The sequence below is a fragment of the Tachyglossus aculeatus genome, chromosome 5 (genome assembly GCF_015852505.1).
Source record: "Tachyglossus aculeatus isolate mTacAcu1 chromosome 5, mTacAcu1.pri, whole genome shotgun sequence".
Lineage (NCBI taxonomy): Eukaryota > Metazoa > Chordata > Mammalia > Monotremata > Tachyglossidae > Tachyglossus > Tachyglossus aculeatus.
In genome coordinates, this window is record NC_052070.1 from 60584774 (window position 1) to 60600310 (window position 15537).

The window sequence follows — 15537 nt, forward strand, 5'->3', positions numbered from 1 at the left end:
AGATGAGGTCTGACTCACCCCACAGGGAGAGTCTCCCTGGGCACTGCCACCCCTCTCCCCTCCACCCAGGGCCCACTGCCCATCTTACCGCCAATCCCGGGCCGGAAGTTCCGGGCATAGCCGGTCATCAAATCATCCAGGTTAGGGAGCCAGGAGATCTCCACATCGGAGCCAATGTAGTCACCAATGTCGTTCATTGCCCTGCATTGAGGGGAGCAGATAGCTTAGTATATTATCACCTTAGTACAGTGCTCTGCACAGGATAAGCACTCAGTAAATACCATTGTTTAAGAGTACTAATAATAATGGTAATTAAGCTCTTACTACATGCCAAGCACTCTACTAAGTGCTGGCATAGATGCAAGATAATCAGGTTGGACACAGTCTTGAGCTCATAATATAAGTAACAGGGAGAACAGATACTGAATCCCCATTTTTACAGAAGAGGAAACCGAGGCACTGAGCAGTGAAGTGATTTGTCCAGGGTCACACAGCAGGCAGGTGGTGAAGTCAAGGATGAGAACCCTATAATAATGTTGCCAACTTGTACTTCCCAAGCGCTTAGTGGGGATTAAGACTGTGAGCCCCACGTGGGACAACCTCGATGATCTTGTATCCCCCCCCCCACCCCCAGCGCTTAGAACAGTGCTTGGCACATAGTAAGCGCTTAACAAATACCAACATTATTAGTCCAGTGCTCTGCACACAGTAAGCACTCAAATACGATTGAATGAATGAATGATGGCCGTGTAGTTCCCACGCGCTTAGCACAGGGCTCTACACACAGTAAACGCTCACTGTATATATGTTTGTACGTATTTATTACTCTATTTTACTTGTACATATTTATTCTATTTATTTTATTTTGTGAATATGTTTTGTTTTGTTGTATGTCTCCCCCTTCTAGACTGTGAGCCCGCTGTTGGGTAGGGACCGTCTCTAGATGTTGCCAATTTGTACTTCCCAAGCGCTTAGTCATCATCATCATCAATCGTATTTATTGAGCGCTTACTATGTGCAGAGCACTGTACTAAGCGCTTGGGAAGTACAAATTGGCAACATATAGGGACAGTCCCTACCCAACAGTGGGCTCACAGTCTAAAAGGGGGAGACAGAGAACAAAAGCAAACATACTAACAAAATAAAATAAATAGGATAGATATGTACAAGTAAAATAGAGTAATAAATATGTACAAACATATATACATATATACAGGTGCTGTGGGGAAGGGAAGGAGGTAAGATGTGGGGGATGGAGAGGGGGACGAAGGGGTGCTCTGCACTCAGTAAGCGCTCAATAAATACGATTGAATGAATGAACCCTGGTCCTCTGACTCCCGGTCTCATGCTCTTTCCACTAGGCCACACTGCTTCCCATGCTGCTTTGCCAGAAGTAGTAGAATCGGCAACTGCATCACAGAGTGCGAGGGCTTCTCCTTTTAGCCCAGATTTAGTCACCTCTTAAATTCAAAGTGATCTCATTTCATCCTCACATCATCCCTGAAGGATTAGGAGAAGGGTTCTTCCCATTTAATGGATAATGAAAGGGAGTCCCAGAGAGGTTAAGCAACTTGCCCAAGGTCACCCAGCAAGCTAATAGTAGGGCTGGGTTTGGAACCTGCCCTCCTAACTTCACGGGTGAAAGTGAAAACATTTTCTAACTGGAACCCTGCTGCTGCCTGTAGCACAAGAAGACTCTGTGTGTGTGTGTGTGTGTGTGTGGGTGGGTGGGTGGGTGTGGGTACGCGCGCATACACACATGTGCATGTGTACATAGAAGAAACACACCCAGGGCCAGCCAACTGCCAGAGGTAATCAATCAGTCGTGCACAGCTGTGCAGAGCACTGTGCTATGTACTTGGGAGTGTACAATATAAGACACATTCCCTGCCCACAGTGAACATACAGTCTAAAGGGGGAGACAGTCATTAATATAAACTACAGATTTATGTAATATATGTACATAAGTGCTTTAGGGATGGGCAGGGGGGAATGAATAAAAGGAGCCAAAAAAAAATTTGGTACTTGTTAAGCGCTTACTATGTGCCAAGCACTGTTCTAAGCATTGAGGTAGTTACAAGGTAATCAGGTTGCACACAGTCCCTCTTGGGGCTCACAGCCGTGATCCCCATTTTACAAATGAGGGAACTGAGGTACAGAGGAGTTAACTGACCTGCCCAAGGTCACACAGCTGACGTGGCAGCCCTGGGATTAGAACTCACAACTTCTGAGTCCAGGGGCCGTGCTCTTTCTACTAGGCAATGCTGCTTCTCCCAGAGCTCTCCCCAAAAAGCAGATGCTCCTCGCTATTGACTTTAAAAGCACTCCATCAGCTTTCTCTTTTTCCCCCACTACCTCCACCTCACCCAACTCTCCACCCTCCTCACCTCCTCCAGAAGGCCTTCCAAGACTGAGCTTCCCTTATCCTCTCCTCCTCCTCCCCATCGCCCCCACCCCCTCCCTCTGCCCCTTCCCTTTCCCCTCCCCACAGCACTTGTGTATATTTGTACATATTTATTACTCTACTTATTTTATTAATGATTTGTATATATCTATAATTCTATTTATTTTGATGGTATTGACACCTGTCTACTTGTTCTGTTTTGCTGTCTGTCTCCCCCTTCTAGACTGTGAGCCTGCTGTTGGGTAGGGACTATATAAGTTGCCGAATTGTACTTTCCAAGAGCTTAGTACAGTACTCTGCACACAGTATAAGCGCTCAATAAATACAACTGAATGAATGAAAAGCAAAGCAAGTCAGGGTGATGCAGAAGGGAGTGGAAGAAATAGAAAGAGGGTTTAGTCAGGATCAGAACGACAGAAAGCCAGCCAGGACATTGCAAGAAATAGCACTGGGATACGTGAACCCGATTACTTCCTGGAAGGGAAATGAAGATTTAAAAAAGCTCAGCCCAGGCATTGTGGATATTGATGATGGACAGCCAGGGAGGCAGAGGGAGTGGTGGGGCCTGGCATGCTTTTTTTTATTAATATTGTATTACTGTATTTAGTATTTGTTGAGCATTTATTATGTGCCAGGCACTGTTCTAAGCACTGGGGTAGATACAAGCTAATCAGGTTGGACACAGTCCACAACCCTCATGGGGCTCACAGTCTTAATCACCATTTTGCATATGATGTAACTGAGGCACAGAGAAGTTAAGTGATTTGCCCAAGGTGACACAGCAGAGTGTGGCATAGCCGGCATTAGAACCCAGGCTCTTCTGACTCCCGGGCCTGTGCTCTATCCATTAGGCCACCGTGGGCCCCATTTTGGGTAAAGGACCATCTTTATATGTTGCCAACTTGTACTTCCCAAGTGCTTAGTACAGTGCTCTGCACACAGTAAGCGCTTAATAAATATGATTGAATGAATGAATATGGCTCCCCCCGGGACGCTACTGGGTACCAGCCCCTGCAGAATGGCACCAGTCCACTCCCTGGGGCATTGCACAGATGGAAGGGAGGAGGTGTGTACAAGGTCAGCCCGCTGGTGATCCTTTCTGATCTCCCAACCTTCTGTCTCTCCCCACTTCCGTCTATACTTCACTCTGCTGCCCAGATTATCTTTCTAGAGAAACGCTCTGGGCTTGTCACTCCCCTCCTCAAAAATCTCCTATCAACCTTTGTATCAAGCAAAAACTCCTCACTACTGGCTTCAAGGTTCTGCATCCCCTTGCCCCCTCCTACCTCACCTCCCTTCTCTCCTTCTACAGCCCAACCCACACACTCCGCTCCTCTGCTGCCGCTAACCTCCTCACTGTGCCTCATTCTCGCCTGTCCCACTGTCGACCCCTGGCCCAAGCCCTATCTGTTGCCTGGAATGCCCTCCCTCCTCACACCCGCCAAACTAGCTCTCTTTCCTCCTTCAAAGCCCTACTGAGAGCTCACCTCCTCCAAGAGGCCTTCCCAGACTGAGCCCCCCCTTTCCTCTGCTCCTCCTCCCCTCCCCATCACTTCTATTCCCTCCCTCTGCTCTACCCCCTTCCCCGCCCCACAGCACTTGTATATATTTGTACATATTTATTATTCTATTTACTTTATTAATAATGTGTATATATCTGTAATTCTATTTATCTATTTTGATGCTATTGATACCTACTTGTTTTGTTTTGTTGTCAGTCTCCCTCTTCTAGACTGTGATCCCATTGTTGGGTAGGGATTGTCTCTGCTGCTGAATTGTACTTTCCAAGTGCTTAGTACAGCGCTCTGCACACAGTAAGAGCTCAATAAATATGCCTGAATGAATGAACGGTAGGGCAAGGCCCAGATCTCCCCCATAGCAGGGGCTGGAGGCAGGGCCAGGCAAAAGAGTCCCTTCCCAAGACAAAAATGATTTACAAACAGTGGGAGCAGAGGGGAGAGCCCGGTTGAAACCGTAAAAGTGCTAGAGGCAGCTAACAGGTTGCCTCCTTGGATTGGGGTGTTAGAGATAAAAGGTTTCCCGGCGGAGGTGGAAATACTGTCTCTGCCCAGTGGCCCATTTGCTGATGGTATTGAGGGCAGAGAGCTTCTCTGAGGGAAATGCCAGGGATTCCTGCTCCTGCACCTCCAGTCTCACTTCCCTTGCTTACCTGCTCACTTCAGTCCCCCTCCCATTCCTTCCTCCTCTCTCCTCATTCCCCTTCCCCTTCCCTTTCCTTATTTTCTCCCGTCACCCCCTTATAATAATAATAATAACGATGATGGCATTTTATTAAGCGCTTACTATGTACAAAGCGCTGTTCTAAGCGCCGGGGAGGTTACAAGGTGATCAGGTTGTCCCACGGGGGGCTCAGTCTTAATCCCCATTTTACAGATGGGGGAAACTGAGGCCCAGGGAAGTTAAGTGACTTGCCCGAAGTCACACAGCTGACACTTGTTAGAGCCGGGATTTGAACCCACAACCTCTGACTCCAAAGCCCGTGCTCTTTCCACTGAGCCACGCTGCTTCCCTTCCCCTCTCCCTCTTATTCTCCCGTCCCTTATTTTCTCCCTCCCCTCCATCATTCTCTCCCTCTCCCATTCCTTTTCCTTCATTCTCCCCTCTCTTCCCCTTTCCCTTATTCCCTCATTCTCCAGCCCTTCCCCCTCAATCTCCCCTTCCTCCCCCTCCTCCTCCTCCCAGGGACTGTGTCTGCTTATTGTTGCGCTGTATTGTTCCAAGTGCTTAGTACAGTGCTCTGCACACAGAAAGCGATCAATAAATACAATTGTCTGATTTTCCCCTCCCTCTCCCTCATTCTCTCCCCATCCCCCTTCCTCTTCCCCCTCCCTTCCTTCCCCTCATCCTCCTCCGTATGCCTCTTCCCCTCACCCTCCCCTCTCCCCTCATTCATTCATTCAATCGTATTTATTGAGCGCTTACTGTGTGCAGAGCACTGTACTAAGCACTTGGGAAGTACAAGTTGGCAACATATAGAGACGGTCCCTACCCAACAGTGGGCTCACAGTCTAACTTCACAGTCTAGCTCACAGGGATTCCTTCCCCCTTCCTATAGTGGATGAATCCTCCTCTCCAGCTGTGCCCAGGGTAAGTGGAGGGCAGAGCGCAGCTGGCCCCTGGTGGGTGCAAAGCTTTCCCTTACCCAGTGGAGGGGAGCAAGGGGATGATGAGCAGGGGAAAGAGGCAGAAGCCGCAGGATCCCCCAAACTGGGCTTGCAGCACCCCCCGTCGTGACCTCAGGGTTGGGTGGGGCTGGGTGGGAGAGGCCCCTGTTCTCCCGGGACACCTTTCAGCTCTGCAATAGAGTATGGGGTAGGGGGTGCAACCCGCCCCCGGCCTCCCCAGGGAGGGTCAGGGGTGACCCACCAGCCTCCATGCAGAGGACCTGGAAATAGACCTCAGAAGAGTCACGATGCTCAGGATCCAGCCGGGAGGAGTCTTGGAAGAATCATGAAAGTGTGGAACCCGTTTGGATGCCTCGTCCGTGATGTTTGCGGTGGGCACCCTGGAGCCGCTCAGGGAATAAGTGGGCGCTGGGAGACCCAAAGCATCACCGGCCTGAACCGGACCGGGATAAGACTGGCCCAGGCAGTGAGCCAGGACAGGAAACCAGAAAAATCTGCGGCCACCAGAAGGTACTAAACGACCCTTTCCCTATATCACCCTTCTCTGGGGCTTTTCCTGGGTGGGATCTTCACCATATCCCGGATTTCCCTTCAGAGGGATATGCTCCGCAGGCTGGGACCTTAGGAGAGAAGCTCTCCTTCACAACCGGAATATTTCCCTGTGTCAGAACAAGGAGGGGGACAGCTCAATGCAACCAGGGAGCCCTGCTTCTGCACCTCTAGTCTATCCTCCCTCCCCTCTCCTACTTCATTTATTGTAACCACCTAAGCGCTTATTGCAGTGCTCTTCAGAGAATGTGCTCAGTAAATGCCACCGAGGGGCCGAGAGGCTGCCCTCTTTCACTCCCCTCCCCTCATTCCTGGCACACTTGTTCAGTGATGCCGTGGGTGGGTGGACGGTGGCAGATCCTCATGGGCTCAGGGCCCCATTTCTGGATGGAAACTAGTCTAATGGGTGGAGAAGGGTGCAGAAGACACCGCCGCCGCCCCCAGTACGGATGGAGGTCAAGCCTCGAACTGGGCCTGTAGACTGACATTTCCCAAGAGCAGGACGGCATCACCTTCGACCCAGAGGACCATGCACCCCCCCCCCCACACACACACACACATACATGCATGCGCACCCTCTAGATATGCCCACTTCTATCCTCTCACGCACAACGGGTACACACACACACACACACCCATTCTCGCCCACTGCTGGGATCCCAGCAGTGGGTATACATTCACACAGACATGCACCCGGATGCGCCCACTTCCATCCCTGCACACACAGCACACAGCAGTGGGCGCGTGCACACACACACCCCCCAGACGCATGGATATGGGAGATGCACCAATGTGCACGTACACAAAAGGGGCAGAGATGGCCTCTGGGTGGGTCATGCGCTCTTGGGTCTGGAAACTCATGATGGGGCGGGGGGGGGAGGGGGTGCAGAAACCGTGACACCCGCTGGTCAGCTCCTGACTCTAGAGGGGCAGGCGTGTGGCTCTCTCCAATCCAGGCTGACAGCCAATCAGGGGCCCATCCCAGAAGCCCCATTGTCCACCCCTCAGCACCAGCTCACAGCCCACACCCCAAAGACCACACTTTCTAAAGAGAATGGACACTGTTTTTTCCTCGGCCTGGGAACAGGCAACTGTCTCTTCGCTGGACTGTTTGCCCGGCTCCCAGCTGACTCTCTCCTTTGTGCCGATTCCAGGAGAGGCAGTTCCCAAGTTTGGGTGCTCATGCCACACACAGTTTGCCCTGGGGACTTCAGAGCCCCTTTCAGCTCTCCACATCCATCCAGGCCTGGACTCTGCCTCCAAATGAGGCACCAGGACACTTGGAGAAACCAGGTGCTGATTGTCCTCCTGGACACCCACCCTCATGATTAGGGTTGGGACATGCAACACGCCTGCCTCTTCCCTTCTCCATCCCTGACTCCCCCTCAGTGACCATCCAATAATTCTCTTTACCACTCAGTCTCTGACTCTCCCTCCAGTGACCCAGCATGGATCATCTACCATCCCTGGCTCTCCCTTCTCCATCCCTGACTCTCCCTTCTCCATCCCTGACTCTCCCCCCCAGTAACCCAGAATAGACAATGGAACACCTTTAACTTTCACCTCTCCATCCCTCACTTTGCCCCAGTGACCCCACTGGTCCATGAATCTGCCCAACACTGGAGGATTGGTGTTACAAGAAAGGAACGCCCCTCAGTGTTACCAGAAAAGGAGCCTCAGCTTCTATGGCCTTGCTCTTCTATGGCCCATCTGTCTCCCCAACTTCCAACCCCAGGAAGACAGAACATAGATTTTTTTCTTCCCCTCCCCAGAGACTGACCAAACCATTCACCCTTACTTTTGGAGGCTCCTGAAGAGGTAGCCCCCCACACATTTTATTTTCCCAAGGTAGGTTTGGAGTACCTGCTGGGGGAGGGAGGAAAGAGGAGAAGGGGGAGAAAAAGGAGAGGAAGGAAAGGGGAAAGTGAAGAGGGAAGGAACGAGAGGGGAAAGGGGGAAGGAACGAGAGGGGAAAGGGGGAAGGAACGAGAGGGGAAAGGGGGAAGGAACGAGAGGGGAAAGGGGGAAGGAACGACAGGGGAAAGGGGGAAGGAACGACAGGGGAAAGGGGGAAGGAACGACAGGGGAAAGGGGGAAGGAACGACAGGGGAAAGGGGGAAGGAACGACAGGGGAAAGGGGGAAGGAACGACAGGGGAAAGGGGGAAGGAACGACAGGGGAAAGGGGGAAGGAACGACAGGGGAAAGGGGAGGAATGAGGGGAATAGGGGAGAGGGGAAAGGGGGAGAGGGGGAGAGGGGAAAGGGGGAGGAGAGGGGAAAGGGGGAGAGGAGGAGAGGGGAAAGGGGGAGAGGAGGAGAGGGGAAAGGGGGAGAGGAGGAGAGGGGAAAAAGGGAAAAGAAGTTAAGGGGAAAGGGGGAAAAAGAAGAGGGGAAGGGGAAAGAAGAGGGGAAAGAATATGAGGGGAAAGGGGAAGAAGAATATGAGGGGAAAATGGAGAAGAGAAGAAGGGAAAGGGGGGAAGAAGCAGTATTACCTAGTGGAGAAAGCACAAGCCTGGGAGTCAGAAGGACCTGGGTTGTAACCCTGGCTCTACCAATTGCTTGCTGGGGAAGTTGCTTAACTTCTCTGTGCCTCTGTTTCCTCAACTCTAAAACAGGGATACCTGTTCTCCCCCCTACTTATACTGTGAGCCCCATATGTGACAGGGACTTTGTCTGACCTAACTGACATATACTTATACCAGTGCTTGGAATAGTGTTTGACACTTAGTAAAGTGCTTAACAAATACCATAAAAAAGGGGAGAGGGGAAGGGGAGAGGAAGGAAGAGGGGAAGGGGAGAGGAAGGAAGAGGGGAAGGGGAGAGGGAGAGGAAGGAAGAGGGGAAGGGGAGAGGGAGAGGAAGGAAGAGGGGAAGGGGAGAGGGAGAGGAAGGAAGAGGGGAAGGGGAGAGGGAGAGGGAGAGGAAGGAAGAGGGGAAGGGGAGAGGGAGAGGAAGGAAGAGGGGAAGGGGAGAGGGAGAGGAAGGAAGAGGGGAAGGGGAGAGGGAGAGGAAGGAAGAGGGGAAGGGGAGAGGGAGAGGAAGGAAGAGGGGAAGGGGAGAGGGAGAGGGAGAGGAAGGAAGAGGGGAAGGGGAGAGGGAGAGGAAGGAAGAGGGGAAGGGGAGAGGGAGAGGAAGGAAGAGGGGGAGGGGGAAGGAGAGGGGGAGGGGGAAGGAGAGGGGGAGGGGGAAGGAGGGGGGGAAGGGAAGAAGAAGAAGGGGAGGGAAAGGAGGGGAAGAAGAAGAAGGGGAGGGAAAGGAGGGGAAGAAGAAGAAGGGGAGGGAAAGGAGGGGAAGAAGAAGAAGGGGAGGGAAAGGAGGGGAAGAAGAAGAAGGGGAGGGAAAGGAGGGGAAGAAGAAGAAGGGGAGGGAAAGGAGGGGAAGAAGAAGAAGGGGAGGGAAAGGAGGGGAAGAAGGGGAGGGAAAGGAGGGGAAGAAGGGGAGGGAAATGAGGGGAAGAAGAAGGAGAGGGAAAGGAGGGGAAGAAGAAGGAGAGGGAAAGGAGGGGAAGAAGAAGGAGAGGGAAAGAAGGGGAGGAAGGAGAGAAGAGAAAAAGGAGAGTTGGGAGGAAGGAGAGAGAAGAGGAGGGGGGAGCTGAAGGAAGCCCACGGTGCAGGAACAGGGCGGGGAGGGGATCAGGAGAGGCGGGACCGAGTCCTCATCCGCAGAGGTGGACCGAAGAGCCAGGCGGTTCTGCCCAGTCCGAGGGGAGCCGGGGGCAGCGGGGGAAAGAGTGGCCTGCGCCGGCCCCCGGTGACCCCGGGCCCGGCCCTCCTCCGTCCCTCCTCCGTCCCCAAGGGCAGACAGATGCCCGCCACTCTGCGGCCGCGGCCCCCCAGCCCCCGACCGCCAGGTCCCAGCTCCCCTGCCGCCCCCGGCCCCCCACCTCCCTGCCAGCCTAGTCCCCTGCAGCCCCCAGCCCCTAAAAACACCCCTGTCTCCAACTTCCCACTCCAGCCCAGACCCCGACCCCATCTCCTGACGACCCCAGCCCCTCATTCCCCTGTCTCCGACCCCCCGACCCGGTTCCCTGCAGACCCCAGCCCTCGACGTCCCCGACTTCAGCTCCGGACCCCGACCCCTGCCGACCCCATTCATTCATTCAATCGTATTTATTGAGCGCTTACTGTGTGCAGAGCACTGTACTAAGCGCTTGGGAGGTACAAGTTGGGAACATATAGAGACGGTCCCTATCCAGCAGCGGGCTCACAGTCTAGAAGGGGGAGACAGAGAACAAAACATATTAACAAAATAAAATAAATAGAATAAATATGTACAAATAAAATGAATAAACAGAGTAATAAATATGTACATATATACAGGTGTTGTGGGGAGGGGAAGGAGGTAAGGCGGGGGGGGGATGGGGAGGGGGAGGAGGAGGAAAGGAAGGAGGGGGCTCAGTCTGGGAAGACTTCCCCAAAGTCACACAGCAGACAAGTGGTGGAGGCGCAATCCGAACCCATGACCTCCGACAAATACCATTAATAACTAAAATAATAATAATTAAAAAGCCCTCCAAGCCAACCAGCTCCATTCTATCCCCCACCCAGCGTGGCTCAGTGGAAAGAGCACAGGCTTCGGAGTCAGAGGTCATGGGTTCGAATCCCGGCTCCGCCACTTGTCAGCTGTGGGGCCTTGGGCAAGCCACTTAACTTCTCTGTGCCTCGGTTACCTCATCTGTAAAATGGGATTAAGACTGTGAGCCCCACGTGGGACAACCTGATCACCTTGTATCCCCCAGCGCTTAGAACAGTGCTTTGCACATAGTAAGCGCTTAATAAATGCTATTATTATTATTATTATTATTATTATTATTATTATTATTTCTGACCATTCTGGGCTAGATCAGGTCTTGTCCAACCCAGTTCTGGGTAATGAAAACGATAAGGTGCCCCTCACCCCCGACCTGTGACTGTTGGGTAGGGACCGTCTCTAGATGTTGCCGACTTGTACTTCCCAAGCTCTTAGTCCAGTGCTCTGCACATAGTAAGCGCTTAATAAATGCCATTATTATTATTATTATTGACCATTCTGGGCTAGATCAGGTCTTGTCCAACCCAGTTCTGGGTAATGAAAACGAGCAGGCGCCCCTCACCCCCTGACCTGTGACTGTTGGGTAGGGACCGTCTCTAGATGTTGCCGACTTGGACTTCCCAAGCGCTTAGTCCAATGCTCTGCACATAGTAAGCGCTTAATAAATGTCATTATTATTATTATTATTATTATTATTTCTGACCATTCTGGGCTAGATCAGGTCTTGTCCAACCCAGTTCTGGGTAATGAAAACGAGCAGGCGCCCCTCACCCCCTGACCTGTGACTGTTGGGTACGGACCGTCTCTAGATGTTGCCGACTTGGACTTCCCAAGCGCTTAGTCCAGTGCTCTGCACATAGTAAGCGCTTAATAAATGCCATTATTATTATTATTATTATTATTATTATTGACCATTCTGGGCTAGATCAGGTCTTGTCCAACCCAGTTCTGGGTAATGAAAACGAGCAGGCACCCCTCACCCCCTGACCTGTGACTGTTGGGTAGGGACCGTCTCTAGATGTTGCCGACTTGGACTTCCCAAGCGCTCAGTACAGTGCTCTGCACATAGTAAGCGCTTAATAAATGCCATTATGATTATTATTATTATTATTATTTCTGACCATTCTGGGCTAGATCAGGTCTTGTCCAACCCAGTTCTGGGTAATGAAAACGAGCAGGCGCCCCTCACCCCCTGACCTGTGACTGTTGGGTAGGGACCGTCTCTAGATGTTGCCGACTTGGACTTCCCAAGCGCTTAGTCCAGTGCTCTGCACATAGTAAGCGCTTAATAAATGCCATTATTATTATTATTATTTCTGACCATTCTGGGCTAGATCAGGTCTTGTCCAACCCAGTTCTGGGTAATGAAAACGAGCAGGCGCCCCTCACCCCCTGACCTGTGACTGTTGGGTAGGGACCGTCTCTAGATGTTGCCGACTTGTACTTCCCAAGCGCTTAGTCCAGTGCTCTGCACATAGTAAGTGCTTAATAAATGCCATTATTATTATTATTATTATTTCTGACCATTCTGGGCTAGATCAGGTCTTGTCCAACCCAGTTCTGGGTAATGAAAACGATAAGGTGCCCCTCACCCCCTGACCTGTGACTGTTGGGTACGGACCGTCTCTAGATGTTGCCGACTTGGACTTCCCAAGCGCTTAGTCCAGTGCTCTGCACATAGTAAGCGCTTAATAAATGCCATTATTATTATTATTATTATTATTATTATTATTGACCATTCTGGGCTAGATCAGGTCTTGTCCAACCCAGTTCTGGGTAATGAAAACGAGCAGGCACCCCTCACCCCCGACCTGTGACTGTTGGGTAGGGACCGTCTCTAGATGTTGCCGACTTGGACTTCCCAAGCGCTCAGTACAGTGCTCTGCACATAGTAAGCGCTTAATAAATGCCATTATGATTATTATTATTATTATTATTTCTGACCATTCTGGGCTAGATCAGGTCTTGTCCAACCCAGTTCTGGGTAATGAAAACGAGCAGGCGCCCCTCACCCCCTGACCTGTGACTGTTGGGTAGGGACCGTCTCTAGATGTTGCCGACTTGTACTTCCCAAGCGCTTAGTCCAGTGCTCTGCACATAGTAAGTGCTTAATAAATGCCATTATTATATTATTATTATTTCTGACCATTCTGGGCTAGATCAGGTCTTGTCCAACCCAGTTCTGGGTAATGAAAACGATAAGGTGCCCCTCACCCCCTGATCTGTGACTGTTGGGTAGGGACCATCTCTAGATGTTGCCGACTTGTACTACTTCCCAAGTGCTTAGTACAGTGCTCTACACACAGTAAGCGCTCAATAAATACGATTGACTGATGATTGATTGATCGACCAACCTACCACCCTCACTCCCCCGGGGCCCCCAGCCCCCGAGCGGCAGTCGGGCATGCCCCTGCCTCCGACACTGCCCGAGGAGGCCGGCTCCCCCCGGCTCCCCTGACCTTTGACCCCGCCCCCCCGGGCGGGGGTTGGGGAGGGGGCCCGAGCTGACCTGGGGCAGCGGTGCAGTTGGGTGCAGAGCAGGACGAGCGGGGGCAGGATCCAGGCGAGCATCTCCATGTCTCCCCGTCGGATCAGGCGGTCAGCAGGGGCTCCGGGGCGATGGGGACGACGAAGACGAGGCGCCCATAGCTGCGGGGAAGGTGGAGCACGCAGTAAGCGCTCAATAAATACAATTGAATGAATGAATGAATGGAGCGCAGGTGGCGGCGGAGCTTGCAGTTTGGGGCGGAGCTAAGGGCCCTGGGGGCGGGTCTTGACGTCTGGGGGAGGATCAGAGAAGCCGCGTGGCTCAGTGGAAAGAGCACGGGCCTTAATAATAATAATAATAATGGCATTTATTAAGCGCTTACTATGTGCAAAGCACTGTTCTAAACGCTGGGGGGATACAGGGTGATCAGGTTGCCCCACAGGGGGCTCACAGTCAATCCCCCTCTTACAGCTGAGGTAACTGAGGCCCAGAGAAGTGAAGTGACTTGCCCAAGGTCACACAACTGGCAATTGGCGGAGCCAGGATTTGAACCCATGACCCAAAGCCCGTGCTCTTTCCATTGAGTCACACTGCTTTGGAGTCAGGGGTCATGGGTTCAAATCCCAGCTCTGCCTATTGCCGTGTGACTTTGGGCAAGTCGCTTCACTTCTCTGGGCCTCAGTTACCTCATCTGGAAAATGGGGATTAAGACTGTGAGCTCCACGTGGGACAACCTGATCGCCTTGTATTCCCCCCCCCCCTCCAGGGCTTAGAACAGTGCTTTGCACATAGTAAGTGCTTAACAAGTACCATCATAGCCCGCTGCGGGGTAGGGACGGTCTCTATATGTTGCCAACTTGTACTTCCCAAGCGCTTAGCACAGTGCTCTGCACACAGTAAGCGCTCAATAAATACAATTGAATGAATTAGCTTGTATCCTCCCCAGCACTTGGTACAGTGCCTGGCACATAGTGAGTGCTTAGTAAATACCATAAAAAAAGCCACAAGCCGTGATATTCCTTGGGATCTCGCTCCTCTTCCAATACAGCCCAGCCCACACACTTCACTCCTTTACACAGTAAGCGCTCAATAAATACGATTGAATGAATGAATGAAAAGGAAAGAGGGGGCTCAGTCTGGGAAGGCCTCCTGGAAGAGGTGAGCTCTCAGTAGGGCTTTGAAGGGAGGAAGAGAGCTAGCTTGGCGGATGTGCGGAGGAGTCCTTCCTCTCCCCCTCCTCCCCCTCCCAGTCCCCCCCTCCCCACAGCACCTGTATATACGTATATATGTTTGTACGTATTTATTACTCTATTTATTTTATTTGTACATATTTATTCTGCTTATTTTATTTTGTTAATATGTTTTGTTTTGTTCTCTGTCTCCCCCTTCTAGACTGTGAGCCCACTCGGGACCGTTTCCATACGTTGCCAACTTGTACTTCCCAAGCGCTTAGTACAGTGCTCCGAACACAGTAAGCGCTCAATAAATACGATTGGATGAATGAATGAGGGCATTCCAGGCCATTCCAGGCTCCGGAGAGCAGGTGGTGGCGTCGGAGCCCGGGGCGTGGGGCAAGGGGTCTGGGGGCGGGGCTAAGGGCGGTGGGAGCGGGGCTTGGGGGGGCTGAGGGGCGGGGCTTGGAGGCTGGGGGCGGGGCTAAGGGCTCTGGGGGCGGGGCTAGATGCTCTGGGGGAGGGGCTAGGGACTCTGGAGCGCAGTGGTGGGATGCCGGGGGCGGGGCTAAGGGTTCTGGAGGCGGGGCTAAGGGCTCTGAGGGGCGGGGCTATGGGCTCCGGGGCTCAGGGCTCTGAGGGGCGGGGCTTGGAGCCTGGGGGCGTGGCTAGAGGCATGGGGCGGGGCTAGGGCTCTGAGGGGCGGGGCTTGGAGTCTGTGGGAGGGGCTCAGGACCTGGGGCGTGGACAAGGGCTCGGGGGTGGGGCTAAGAGCTCTGAGGGGAGGGGCTTGAGTCTGTGGGGGCCTCAGGACCTAGGGGCGTGGCCAAGGGCTCTGGGGCGGGGCTAAGTGCTCTGAGGGGAGGGGCTAAGACCTCCGGGGTGCGGGGCTCGGGGCTCTGAGGAGAGCGGCTAGAGGCATGGGGGCGGGGCTCGGGGCTCTTGGGGGCGGGGCTTGGAGTCTGTGGGGGGGGCTCGGGTCCTGGGGCGTGGCAAGGGCTCCGGGGGGCGGGGGCGGGGCTCTGAGGGGCGGGGCTTGGAGTCTGGGGGCGGAAGTTCGGGGCTCTGAAGGGCGCGGCTAGAGGCCTGGGGGCGTGGCTTGGGCTCTGACGGGCGGGGCCTGCAGTATGTGGGAGGGGCTCAGGACCTGGGGCGTGGCCAAGTGCTCTGGGGGGCGTGGCTAAGTGTTCTGAGGGGAGGGGCTAAGGGCTCCGGGGTGCGGGGGTCGGGGCTCTGAGGGGCGGG

At 53.0% G+C, this 15537-nt stretch overlaps 1 protein-coding gene across 3 annotated transcripts in view; it reads right to left on the reverse strand.

Moving 5' to 3' along the window:
- Positions 1-13314, reverse strand: part of GABRD (gamma-aminobutyric acid type A receptor subunit delta) — a 29863-nt gene extending 16549 nt beyond the window's left edge. For 2 of the 3 annotated variants that reach the window (XM_038746977.1, XM_038746976.1), the window contains exons 1-2: positions 13142-13314; positions 89-201 (exon numbers count right to left, since the gene is read on the reverse strand). In XM_038746977.1, the coding sequence (XP_038602905.1) occupies positions 89-201; positions 13142-13209 (181 nt within the window). In that variant the 5' untranslated portion in view covers positions 13210-13314. Of the gene's footprint in view, positions 1-88; positions 202-13141 lie in introns of those variants that run through there. The other variant, XM_038746978.1, reaches the window with a different exon arrangement.
- Between the last annotated feature and the right edge of the window lie 2223 nt (positions 13315-15537).